The sequence below is a fragment of the Protopterus annectens genome, chromosome 6.part0 (genome assembly GCF_019279795.1).
Source record: "Protopterus annectens isolate FY-2018-M chromosome 6.part0, PAN1.0, whole genome shotgun sequence".
Taxonomy (NCBI): domain Eukaryota; kingdom Metazoa; phylum Chordata; order Ceratodontiformes; family Protopteridae; genus Protopterus; species Protopterus annectens.
The window spans coordinates 1,372,581,259-1,372,594,726 of NC_056737.1; the positions used below are offsets into that span (position 1 = coordinate 1,372,581,259).

General features: G+C 42.3%; 1 protein-coding gene across 1 annotated transcript in view; it reads right to left on the reverse strand.

The window, feature by feature from the left end:
• ACTR3 (actin related protein 3) overlaps window positions 1-13,468 on the reverse strand; it is an 859,006-nt gene that overhangs the window by 117,607 nt on the left and 727,931 nt on the right. The window contains exon 10 of the mRNA XM_044074929.1: window positions 1,709-1,834. Within this exon, the coding sequence (XP_043930864.1) occupies window positions 1,709-1,834 (126 nt within the window). The remainder of the gene's footprint in view (window positions 1-1,708; window positions 1,835-13,468) is intronic.

Sequence of the window (13,468 nt, forward strand, 5' to 3'; positions counted from 1 at the left end):
GGAGCGAACAGACAGTCTTGAGGGAGATTCTGGCCTTTCTACGAATGGATTAGGAAGCTGACCCAAGGAAAAGTCAACAGATGGAGAAGTTTCAGTCTTTGGCAAAGAAGTAGAAGGTATAACCTGCAGAGAAGCAGGAGATGTCATCACAGACGTGGCAACTAAGGAAGCTGGTGCAATCGCTGGAGTCATTACAGGTGCTGTAGCTGGAGTCGTTACAGGTGCTGTAGCTGGTGTCGACGGCACCAAAGTAGTTGGTGCAAAGGAATCAGTCCATTCCATGAGTTTCAGAACCTTTGGTTTTAGTTCGAAGAGGAACCAACAGATGGGTACTTATGTTTTTTAGATGTTGGCGTTGATGGAGATGTTGGCACCAAATGAGTGGCTTTGGAACCACAGGCCTGAAGGGATTTAGCCTTAGACAAAGCTTCTTCAAAGGGGGCTTTAAGAAGTCCTTTAAGTACGAGTTTATTGCGGCATTCCACCATGGCCCTAGTACAGAAACCCTGGCAGATTCAGCACTCTAAATCCAAATGAGGAGCACCCAAACAATAAGCACAAGAATTGTGCCCGTCAGAGTTGGGAATTTTTCTGCCTCACTCTTGGCACTGCTTAAATCCAAAAAAGGTACCACACACACACACACACACACACACACACACACACACACACACACACACACACACATAAAAGGTGGAAAATTTTCTACCAACAAGGTAGAAAATTACCATTCGATAGTTAGGAGAGGGGGGGAGGGGACTACCAACAACGGTAGAAGAGAAATACCAACAGGTATAGGGTATCACAGGAAATAAACCACTTGCACAACAAAGGTGGACAGACAAAGGCTAAAGGAATATTAAAGGGTAATAGCCAAGACAGAACTACGATAGACAATAAATAATTTTAAGATTTTACTTAGCTGCGAGAGAAGAGTTGGCTGACAAGTCTTGCTACAAGAGTAACAAACGAGATCTGGGGTAATACAGAGAGGGGTACTGTGGGTAGGCTCTTAGCTTGAGAGTTATTTGGTTGGCGCCAGCTGTACAATGGCTGGACCAGTTCAGAGGATCAGAACCATAACCCAACTTCATGAATAGATGAAGACTGACATCCGACCATTTGTTTGAAATATGAGGACATAATCTGATTCTGCCAAAAGCTTAGGCTCTGCCCATTGGACGTTACAGTGCAAAGTTCCTGAGCTCCATTGGAGAGAATGAGTTGAGCCATAAATCAGATCAGTGTATCGAGCATAGAAATGAGTTCATTTCCACTCTAGGAATGTTTAAAAGTTGTGAAAGTCAAGTCAAAAGGGTGGAAATCAGTGGCTACTTTTCATGGTTAATGAACAATACACAGCAACAGTGATCACGTGTGCTTGGTCATTTCCAAGGAGGTCTGAAAACACCCTCTTCAGCAGCTTTCCAATTTGTAAACTGAACATCATGTAGAATTTGCACTTATCTCTGTAATCACCGATTAATATTAAAAATGCAAATGATTGCTGTTTTAAATGGAAACAGCTGCACATTTTTTGACAGATAATAAAAGCCAAAACCTGGCAGTACGTGTAGTTTACAGTCAGACTACGAAATTAACATAACACATTCAGACTATACCATACTTGACTACTACATTTTTTCCTTTGGTAACTGAGAAAAAAAAACCACGCAACACTGGATTATCTATAAATTAAGCATTATACCTTTAGCCTGCCACCACTCAATTCCTCACTGAGTTTGAGTCTAGCATCCACAGTTCGTTTCAAATCTCGCTGCAATCTGCGACCAAAATCCCTAAACATAGTGGAACCTCCAGAGAGAACAATGTTCTACAAAAGAAAAGTAGGACATACTTAAGTATTGTTTCATCTGCACAATCTACATCTTTTAGTATAGAACAAATGATACAAAATGAAGCAAACAATGCCTATTCAAACCTAATACAAACTATACAAGCATGGCATGCAGCAATATAAATGCACTTTTATAATAGTAAAAATTCTGCACAAATCCAACAGCTGCAAGCTACTACTTGATAATAATCAACACTTTTTGCATCGGATTGAAAGCAACTTGAAGAGGTAAATTATTTCTGCTGATTTGCAAGCTTTAGCCTCACAGTACATGAAAACGTGGAATATATTTATAAGTCGCGGTGGTGCAGAGGTAGCGTTCTTGCCTCACAGCAAAAGGTTCTCCCGTTCGATTCTCGGCTGGTGCGCCTTCTGTGTGGAGTCTGCATGCCCTCCCAGCGGTTGAGTGGCGTTCGAAAGACATGTGTAGAATGGGTGTGCCTTCTTTGAAGGTTGGGCGTCGAGCTGGCACCTCGGCACCCATAAAAAATCTACTGCCAATCATTAGCCGAACGGAGAAAACGTTTTAGCATCCTTTTAAATTATTTTTCCATAGAGCTTTTTGCCACTACCCATAATGCTTTTAGCCTCTAATTTTGGCTTCACCTTCCTGTAAACACAAATGGTCTGACTTAGTAGTTTTCTTCTTCCATTAAACTCCACATTTTCAGCACCACTGAGCATACTTGAGGTAAGCATAGCCTCGTCACATCTTTCACTGATGCTTACCCCATCATGCCATTCTTTGCCTTATTTTCTTCCTACCACACATTCTGAGAAGTGCAAATGTTGATTACTAACATTATTCCATAGTATTTCCTCTTCATGCATCTCTGTTTAATGCACAGATTTTCTTTCCCAGGTCACCTAGCTGTATCTGCTGTCTCTTCTTCCATAAAACTAGGCATTTCCCTCATCTCTTCAAAAGTCTTCTTTCATTGAGTATGTACCCTCTACCTCATCTGCCCTATTTAGCGACACTTTTAGCCCTATTAACATGAGTTGTTTATCATGCTCCTCTAAAATGTCATGCTTCTGGGTGGTTTCCAGCACTTGTGTACGTGGTTCCATCTTCACTAGTTTACTAGAAAATCTCACTAGATAATGCAGTCCTTTTCTTCACACCCCACTTTTTCTCGGGGACTTAACTTTGTAACATTGTTATGGTAGCTAATTTGAGGCTGCATTTCCTATGGCTGTCTTAGCAGTTCTTGATGAAGATTGGGTTTTTACTAAAATAGAGCAAGTTCTAACTGCAAAATTGTTTTGTGGCAGAATGTCAGGGATTGTTTACAGTGTTCACTTTAACATGTTTTTGGCTGTTATTAGTGCCTTTTGCAAAGGGATCAGTGATGGTATTTCCATCCTCTTCTCAGCAGAATGTTTTTCTAGAGCAGTGTTTTTCAGTCTTTTTGTAGTGGAAGAATCCTGCAAAACCCTTGACAGTAAACCAGGAATTCTGCACATTTCACCTGTTGTGGCTACTTAATTTTGCAATAAATTTTGTAATTCCATTTTTTAATTGTATAATACCATACACACAGACCTTGAGAGCAGTAGCAGTGCAATTATTGTTAGCAACAGTATATCAGACTTTATTATAAATGTGTGAATCTGCAACTCTAAACACAGGGAAGCTGTCAATATAAACTGAGCTGATGAAAAGATCTAATCTGGTCAACGTAAATCGATCATGTTAATCCAGGAGAAAGAGCACATGTGCATCTAGGTAACATCTAAATTGGTTCTACCTGCTAAATGAAACCCGAAAAAGTTTAGCCTCCTCTCACTATATCCCACACGAAGAAAGCTGGAATCTCTTCAGCAAAATAAAATTCAAGCATAAAACAAATGGGACCATTTGTTTTATGTCAGTATGAATCAGCTAAAGGTAACCCATTCCTCAGTGACTCATCTGTGTCATCAAGATGCAACTCTACAAGCTTCCATCTAGTCAAGTTCATCTCCCAATGTTGTTTCCCCACCTCTCTCTTTTCCATAGTAAATCATTGCCATTGTGGTATCCAAGTTTTCACCAACATCATGTTCCTTTTTCGTACGTGCTTCTCTTTACTCTGAAGTTTGTAATACAGTGGAGTTGGTATATAGAAGATGTCCTTCCATATCACTGTTGCAGTACTCTTCACTTAATTTCACACAGTTCCCCAACTGTGGAAAAAAAATCCATTGTTACACCATTGCACAAAGTTGGAAACTCTCAAGATCTATCTAACTGTTGCCCTATCTCTAGTCTGTCTCCACTATCTAAGATCTTAGAAAAATGTATTCGCACACTACTTAAATATCGCTCTGATAATGGCCCCCACCCAACATGCGTTCCATCCAGCACATAGCACAATCACAACCCTACTCTCATTTACTGATGCAGTTAACAAGGCCATAGATGCTCATCACCCTACCTCAGTAATCCTATTGGATCTATCGAAGGCCTTCGATACAGTATCACACATTAAGCTATTACTCCCAACTATCAAAATTAGGATGCTCCCCTCAGTCTGTTAAGTGGTTCACTTCCTACCTAAACAATGGAACAATCAGTAAGATGGCATAATGCACTATCTGATTATCAAGCAACTAACATAGGAGTCCCACAAGGATTCATTTTAGGGCCACTCTAATATCTTCACCAATGATCTCCATAACTCCCCCACATACAAAATCTTATCCAGTACGCCAATAATTCCACACTAATATCCACCTCCAAACAATTTCTCTAACCTCCTTAGTTACTCAAAAGGCTTTTACTTCAATCTAATCTTGGCTAAGTAATGCACAGCTCCTGTTAAACGCCAACAAAACTAAACTTTTACTCTTCTCTACAAAATCATCAGATACAGATTTCAAAATATTCTCTAAAGATAGAACCAAAATCGAATTGTGAAAACAGCTGAATTGTTAGGCATAACAGTAGATGATAGATTCACTTTGGAGTCATATATTCTCAGTGCAATAAAGAAAACACACTTTAAAATAGGTAAACTATCGCCACAAACTTTACCTGGACAACCACTCCAAAACAAAACTTGCTAGCACTTTACTCATCCCCTCCCTTCTGTATGGTAGTGCCATCTTTACTAACCTTAACTTGACAATTAGTAATACACTGCAATCTTATTATAAAATAGCCAGATTTGTCACCAGAGAGCCTCACCGCTCACATCATTGCCAAGCTATTACAGAATTGAACTGGTTAGAGTTTCCCCACCATCTCCACTATACCCTGCTAACTTTAGCCCACAAACTAATCTTCAAACCCAGTGACTGCCCAGCAATTAGCTACATCCTACAAACATATAATCTTACATGAACACTAAGATCCTCAAGCAAGCTGGTGCTTACCATAACAAAACCCAGCAAAAGAGCTGGACAGTGTCTGTACTCCCACAACATTGCCAAGCTATGGAATACCTTACCCCCCCCCCCACCCATACAACTCAAATTGACTCCATTAAAAAAAAAACCTTTAAGTCAGCACTAAAATCCTACTATGTAGACAATCCATCCTGCCCCTGCCAAACAGGCCACTGTGAAACAATCCCAGAACAGTACCTTCTATTGTGTTATAACCAGTACTATAACCTAATTTACTTTTCTTTTTCAAACCAAGCTACTCAACTTTATGCTAGGGCAAATCGCAGATGGTACAGATGCTTATCTTTTCTGTGGCCTAATTATATTAACTCTGAGCTAGATTGTATTGTACTGTTTTGTACTGTATTGTATTACATTGTATATGTCTTTGCTTTTATACATGTAACATTTGATTATTCATGTTATATTCATTTTATGTGCAACACTTGTGGAGCTTTTTTCCCCGGCCCTCCACTGAAAATGGGTCTTTGATCCAGCGGCCTTTCCCAGTCAACAAATGTCAATAAATAAATTGAAAGATCTGCCAAGGATAGCCCCAACATCTGACCGGTATACCAAAGCCTTCAGCTGTTATAGGTGCCATAGGTCACACGAATGCCCTCTGCACAGGGCATGGGCATAAGGGTTATCTACAGATGCAAACACTCAGAACTTCTTTGTTGCGAGTCCTAACACCATTATCGTGCATCTGTCTCAACATCTTTCTGCTGTGTTGGTTACGGAGCCATTTCAGATAAGTGTCCTATTAGGCTTTCTTCGCTATTTTATTATTTGGTATTTTGTTCATGTAATCCAGAAAGGAAAAATGCCAGTGTGGGAGGCAGATTCCCCATAACGACAGTCAGACCAGTGTCTTTTCTACTTGGTTGCTTCCAGTGATCATACGCAGTGCTCTTTCTGAAAGACATTTTTGCCCGACACTCTAAATAGTCCCCTCTCCTCCTTGTCCCTATATCTTGACTTAAGCTGTTGGCTCAGGGTGCTATTGTGGAATCCTCCCATCCCATGGACCAGCTGTATGCCAAGAAGAAGCTCAAAAAAAGTTAGACCAGATCCAGTTGCTGTTCATCCTCCCCAGGATGCCTGTCTAGAGGCGAATGAAAGCCCTGTAGACTGTCTGGTGTTTGTTTTGGATTTTTCTGCCATGAACCCTTTGGAGGCCAGCATGGATCCAAATTCTTGCATGTCCACTGAGGCTTTTCTAGAGTCTTCTCCTGACATTGAGGAGGTACCACTGCTGATAATATCAGAGGGACTAATTCCTCAGATTTTAGCAAGGTAGGGAATTCCTAATACCATTATTGAGTTGCGTCAAAAGTCTGACCCTCAGGTTTTCTAGTAGACATCCCATGGAAAAAGAAACAAGACAAGCCATACTTTCCCTGTTAAGGATCCCCAGAGTGAATGGCAGGATTTCACTTAGGGTTTACTTACTGCTTTGATGGTCTTGATGCCCCCTCAAGTATTCTCTGTCCTTTCTCCTCCCTGGTCTTCAGCTCCACTCGATGCCTAGGGAATTGTAGTCCTCGGATGAGGATTTGGACTCTGGGGGAGAATCTTTGGCCTGTTCTTTCCAACTTCTTTCCCCCTGGACTATGGTGTGGAGGAAGAGGATTCCTTTAAGTCCAGACTCCCACTTGGAAAAGCTGTCCTTTGGATATGTCCTTTGGATATACTGTTGCCCGCATGATGGACTATTTTAAGTGGGACTGTTCCCACGTCTCTGATATTCAAAATAAGTATAATGAGCTCCTACAGATGGAGTCTCCCACACCATCAGCTGTCCCTCCTGTTCTATTTTTTTTTTTGCAGCCACCATAACTCTTGATCATCAGTCTCCTGAGCCAAAAAAGTCTGATAAGTTCTATGGGGTGCCTGAGGACTGTAACTTTCTTTACAAGTACCCATATACCAATCCTTCATTGGTATCGATTTATTCCGACAAACCCTGTACGTTGTTGCCATCTACTAGGCTGCTTCCTTCTGATAAGGATAGTAGAGGCTAATGAAAGGTTGGACAAGAAGGTTTATACTGTTGTCACCTTGTCTTTTAGGGTCATTAACTACCAGACCCCATATGACTAGGTATGGCTTAGTCCTTTCCCAGGATTCTAAGGTACCTGACCTTCCTGTTTCTGAAGGGAAGGCTTCTTCCCTTTCCCTGTTAAGGTCCACTGCTCAAGCTGCCAGTCACTAAATAAAATGCAGCTATGATGCAGCTGATGCCTCTTCAGGGCTGCTGTACTTGGCTCCGTGATGAGTTATTCCTGTCTCTATGTTCAGGCCTTGCCTGATGATATCAACGCCAAACTATTGGATGCACCTCTGGATAACAAAAGTCTTTTGGGGACTACTGCTGCTGACCTCATCTCTCCAGGATAAGGGTAAGGCCTTGCCAGAACTTAAGCAGATTTTTGTTTCCCTTATTCCAAAGTTTCAGAGGTTCTATCCATCCAAGTATGCCTTTGTTTGTAGACAGACTTGCCCCACTCCTAAGGGTGGGAAGGGTTCTAGACATGTTCCTCCTGCAAAGTCTACTCAGACTGTTTCCTCCCAGAAACCTTTTCAGGATAAGCCTAGTTCTTTGGATGGTTGGCCTTCCCTTCCCAACTGCCAGGTTACCTCCTCTCTGCATCTCCTTGTCTCTTCCAAATTGGCATCAGATCTCCTCTGATTCTTGGTTTCCGTCTATTATCAGTCAGGGGTGTTTTATTATTTGGAAGTACTTCCCTTCATTTTGTGGCATGCCTCAACCTCAAGAATGGCTTCCTCATCTCACAGAGGTTGTGAAATATTTTGGATCAGGGCACTATTCAGCCGGTTCCTCCCACCCACATGGGTTAAGAGTTTTGCTCCTGGATGTTTTTGGCTCCTCAGAAGAAGAGTACATGGAGAAGAATTCTGGACCTTTCCCTACTCAACACCTTTTTCAAGATTACTTCTTTTTGGATCTTGTCCCTTCAAACATAGTTTCCTCATCCGCTTCTTCGGGTCTTTCTGGTGTTTCTGAATCTTAAGGATGTCCATCTTCACATCCCTATTCATTCTCTTTTCAAGAAATGTTTGTTTCTCTGTCTTTTCCTTGCATTTTCAGTTATCTGCTTTGCCTTTTCTACTGCCCAAAGGGTATTCACCAAACGCCTCACTCCTGTGGTTGGCTTTTGCAGGATGAGGAGGATACAAATCTTTCCTTATCTGGACATCTGTTCATTCAGTCTTCCTCCCCATACACCTTGCTTCAGCACCTTCATCATGCTGTTTGCCTTTTGTATATCCTAGGTTTATGATAAATTTCCAGAAATCCATCCAGACTCCTCCTCAGGATCATGTTTTTCTCAGCTGCAGGCTCCAGACCATTGCTATGCTGGCTTTACTGCCACCACCCAAGGCTCTTGCTTTAATTGCCTTTTTTCAATCCCTTCTTCCTCAAGCTTTAGTTGCAGCCAGGGAATTTCAAAGGGCTCTGGAATTCATGGCTTCCGCCATTCCTATGTACCCTTTAACCAGATTCCATATGAGAATGTTACAGTGGTTCCTTAAATCAGTCTGGCTCCAACACGGTCATCTTCTACACTTTATAGTCTCTGTTTTTCCATGCCTCAAGCTAGAGTTTCATTGTTGGATTCATTAGCTGTCTCTCAACCTGGGACTTTCAGTCCCTACTCCCCTCTTATGAACTTTCTTCTGATGCCTCAGACATGAGACAAGGTGCTTTCTTGGCTCTTTCAAGATACAGGGTTTCTGGTCCATTCTTCAGAGGTCAAACTACATCAGTATCAAGGAGAAGAGAGATCTCTTTCTGGCTCTTCCAGGCCTTTCATACCCTTTTTCTTCAGGGCTTATCAAAATCTTTACAGACAATACCACAGTGATGTATCACATCAACAAACAAGAGGAGACACGGTCCAACCTTCTGTGCAGACTAGCTGTTCAAGTTTGGGATATAGCAGTCCCAACAATATCAGCTGACTCTGTTCAGGCTGTTTATATTCCTTCAGAGTGAAACATTGTGACCGACACACTGAGCACGTCCATAGCACAAGCTCACAAGTGGATGCATCACAGAGTTGTGTTTTTGGACCTTCTCATACAAGACAAGGGGTCTCTCATCCATCCTTACTTGTCCACCCTTAAACTGATACATTGAGTGATAGGGTTTTGATGCCTTCTCGACACCTTTTTTCTGAGGACTTACTTCAGGTTCTGCAGAAGGACAGGAAACCTACTACCAGGAAATCCTATATGTCCAGACGGAAGAGATTTTGTGTGTGGTGCTTTGCTCATAACCAGGATCCACTTTCTCTGTAAATTCCTCTGGTTCGCTCATTTGTATTAACCGCTCTTTGTTGGGTTGGCATATTCAGTTAAAGCTCACCTTTCAGCTATTTTTGCTGGTCTGCCTTTGTTTCCTCTAAGTTTGAGGTCAAACAATTTCTTAAAGGGGTTTTTCATATTAGACATCGCAGGAAACCTATTTCCTCCTTCCTGGGACCTTAATTTTGATCTTGAAAAAACTGACTCAGCCTCCTTTTGAACCTGAGGCTTCAGCCTCCTTGCAGCATTGTACATGGATGACTGTTCCTTTGGCCTTTACTTCAGCTGAGAGAGTGTCTGAGCTTCAGGCCTTTATGGCTGTACCTTCTTTTTTAGTTTTTCTTATGGACAAGGGTGTGTTTTTCTACTAATCCTCCTTTTATGGTTAAGGTGGTTAATGAATTTTCTTAATCAGCCTGTTTGCTCACAGTTTTCCTTCTCTGCAGTCTGCTAGTGAGAAAGTCCTTCATACCTTGTTTTTACATAGACAGCTTATGTATTATTTTGGTAGAACTAACCATTTGCAAGTCTAATCAACTTTTTCATTCTTTCCTCAACTATTGGGTGCAGATCTGGCGCTGCCTCTTTTTACAGCTTGTGAAACACTGTCAGGCTCCTCTCTTAACCCACAGTGCAGTAGTAATTTATCTTGTTTGCAGCTTTCACATTTAGATGATGATCACTGTGTTAACTCTCGAGTGTTTGTGAGTAATACTAACATTTTTCCTTTTATAGCTACCTGTGTTCTTATAACCTTTTTAATTCCTTTAACTTAATCCTCTCTTGCCCTCATTACACTTTTTAGTGTATTTCCCTAAATATATTTGTTGGTATTCCTTCCCTTTTAGGTAGGTTTTTTGACCTACCATTGTTGGTATTTCTTTTTTAACTAATTTAAAGTTTAAAAAAAAAACTTTCCTTATTTTTCCTTATCTTTTTCTTCATTTTTGGCTAGTATTTTTATAGCAATGCCAGACAAACCTTCGGGTTTTAAAAAATGTAAAACTTGTGGCCATATAATTCCTTTGTCAGATATACACGAGTTGTATGTCTTGCTTAGGCCCAACTTATTTAAATTCTACATGTGACATATGTAAGGGCTTTAACCAAAGGGCCCGTATTGATGGAAAAAGTAAATCAGTCTTGAGAGGATTAATGCCATCTTCATCCTCTGGTATGGCATCTGGGGCTCAAACTTCCAAGAAAGGTGATCAAAAGGTGGCTAAAAAGTGTCCATTGGACCCATCCGGCTCTTCTGCTCTGAGCTCAGAGCTGCCTGCTAAAATATCTAAATCATCAGGTCTGACCCCATCGGATCCATAATCCAAACCCTCTGATCCAATTTCTGTGGCTGCAAAATCTAAGGCATCTGATCTGACCCCACTGGATCTGAAGAAACACACAGCTCTCCTTAGATCTGATCTCCTCACACTGTGGATCCAATTTCTTCCCGTCTCTCATCTTTTTCTCTGCTCACCACTCCAGGACCTTGTCCATTGCTTCCTCTTCTCGAACCTCCAGAAGTTTGATCAAACCAGATGTGGATAGGATGATGACGAAATTTCTGTCAACGCAAATTCAAATGGGGGTTGCCCCGACTCCTACCCCATCGGGTCCAGAGGCCTTCATTAGTACTACCCCACCTATTTTGTCTCTTCCTGCAATCCAACCTTTCGTTTCAGAGCAGTTGGAACAGAGAACCCCAGATCTGTCCATATCGGACCCAAAGTTCATGTCTTCTCTGGTACAGTCTCTGAGTGCCCAGCTCTGAGTACTTTGGAGTCGGATGACTCTCTGAGCCTTAGCTTCATCACTGGCTCTTGAGGTGTTGGGAGTCGATTCAGATTGCCAGAGCAGTCTCTGTCCCTTGGCTCTGACCCCTGCTTCAAGTGGTTTGCCTTTGGGTCAGAAGAGGTTGACTGCTCGGAAGCATGTCCTCTCAGAGCTGTCTGTTTCTTACTCCCCCAGGCAATTTGCTTTCTATGTACTACAGATATTTTTTTCTGCCCAAAGAGAAAGGACACATCCACCATCATTGGCTCCTACTTCCCAGACCCAGTTGTCTTTCTGTCTTGAGCCTTACCTTCCTACTCCACAAGGACAGCCAGGATATCCCTCAGGGTATATTGATTTCTTGTGATATGTCTCCAGAACACTCCACCAAAGAAGTCCCTAGGAAGTGAGTGCAAAAGGAGGCACTTAGACTCACCTCAAGAGTCTTTAACAGAGGATAATGATCTTGATGAGGGGGAAGGGTTCCCATGATCACCACCTGATGACATCTTATTTGTAGACATATTAAAGATCCTCAAGCAGAGGGGTGGTTGGACAGCTGACAACCCTTCCCAAGAGGAATCAATATTCCTGAAACCCTTTGGGGCTGTTCAGTCTACCTCCTGAGTGACTTCACCCGCTGATGAGCTTATTGATTTGATCTCTCAATGGGCATGGAAGGAACCTGATTTTGTTGAGGTGAGTCCCAAGAGACCAGACCGGGTTATGGCATCAACCAAGGACACAGAAATTTGGAGCAAGGGAGTACCAGTCAATGCCATTGTTGTGGCGGAGGTCACAAAAAATTAACTTGGCAGGACAAAGTTCCTTCGTCTATCCCCCTAACAGGGAGTCTAGGGCACTGGACAGTTTTGGGAAGCATGTATATGCTTCAGCAGCCTTTGAACTTGGGTCGCTGAACTACTTGGCATACTTCACCAGACTCCAAAGGGACTTGATTAAAGAACTAATTAATGCCAAAAATGCGTCGTCATCCCCTTTGGGAAAAACTCAGTTCAGACTAATTACCACATCGCTAGGAGCCCACGGAACCCTGAAGGTGTTATAAGAGATCTGGGGACACAGGTTGACGGCAACCTCTCCTTTGACTACCACATTGCCACTGTGGTCAGGATGTCCTTCTATGTGGCACATCTCATTACCAAGGGTTTTGCATCCAGGAAGAAAGAGGTCATCTTCTCTCTCTACTCTTCCCTCGTTAGGCTAATCATCGAATATAATGCCCCATTTGGCATGTACCTCAGTAGACACATGCAACAGCTGGAAAGACCACAAAAGTACCTCAAGAAGAGGATCCTAGGCCTTAAACACATATCCTACACGGACCGACTCAAAAAAAAAAAAAAGTTATGTACTCACCATAACGTTCCATCTGAGAAGGTAAACTTCATTTGTCAGCAACCTGTGGGTTACGGATCCGATCCGGCAGCATACCAAGCAAAACTATCCGAGCTCCAAGCTCCTCCCCCTACCCATACTGCACTGCAACCTCCTTCCAATCCTTAGATTGAGTTTGCCACTCCATACATAACACCAACAAACTAACCTGAGACCCCTAAACCAAATACAAACCTCCACTCGTGAACTCTGGACATAGAGTTCAGCAAAAACGCCAAGGTAAGGGGGGAAGGAGAGGGGACGACTGCTGACAGATGAAGTTTACCTACTCAGATGGAACATTATGGTGAGTCCATAACTTCTTTATCTGAAGTAGTGAACTTCATTTGATCAGCAACCTGTGGGACAGAGTCCCCAGCTACCCAAAATCTTGGGAGGCCCTTAAGGAAGGATATTCCGGAGCAATGCAGAGCCAAAAGAAGCCCTTTCTCTAGACACCAAATCCAGTTTATACTGATTAATAAAGGTGTGAGAAGGCGCCCAGGTAGCCGCTGAGCAAATGTCATCCAGGGCAACTCTAGACCAGAATGCTGCGGACGTCGCCATAGAACGTGTAGAATGGGCATGAACTCCTACTGATTCTGGTAAACCAAGCTCTCTGCATGCTTGTAGGATACAAAGGGAAATCCACCTAGCCAGAGTCACCTTTGAAACTTGTTTCCCTAAAAAGGACTTAGCAAAGGAAACAAAAAGTTGATCAGATTTGCGAAA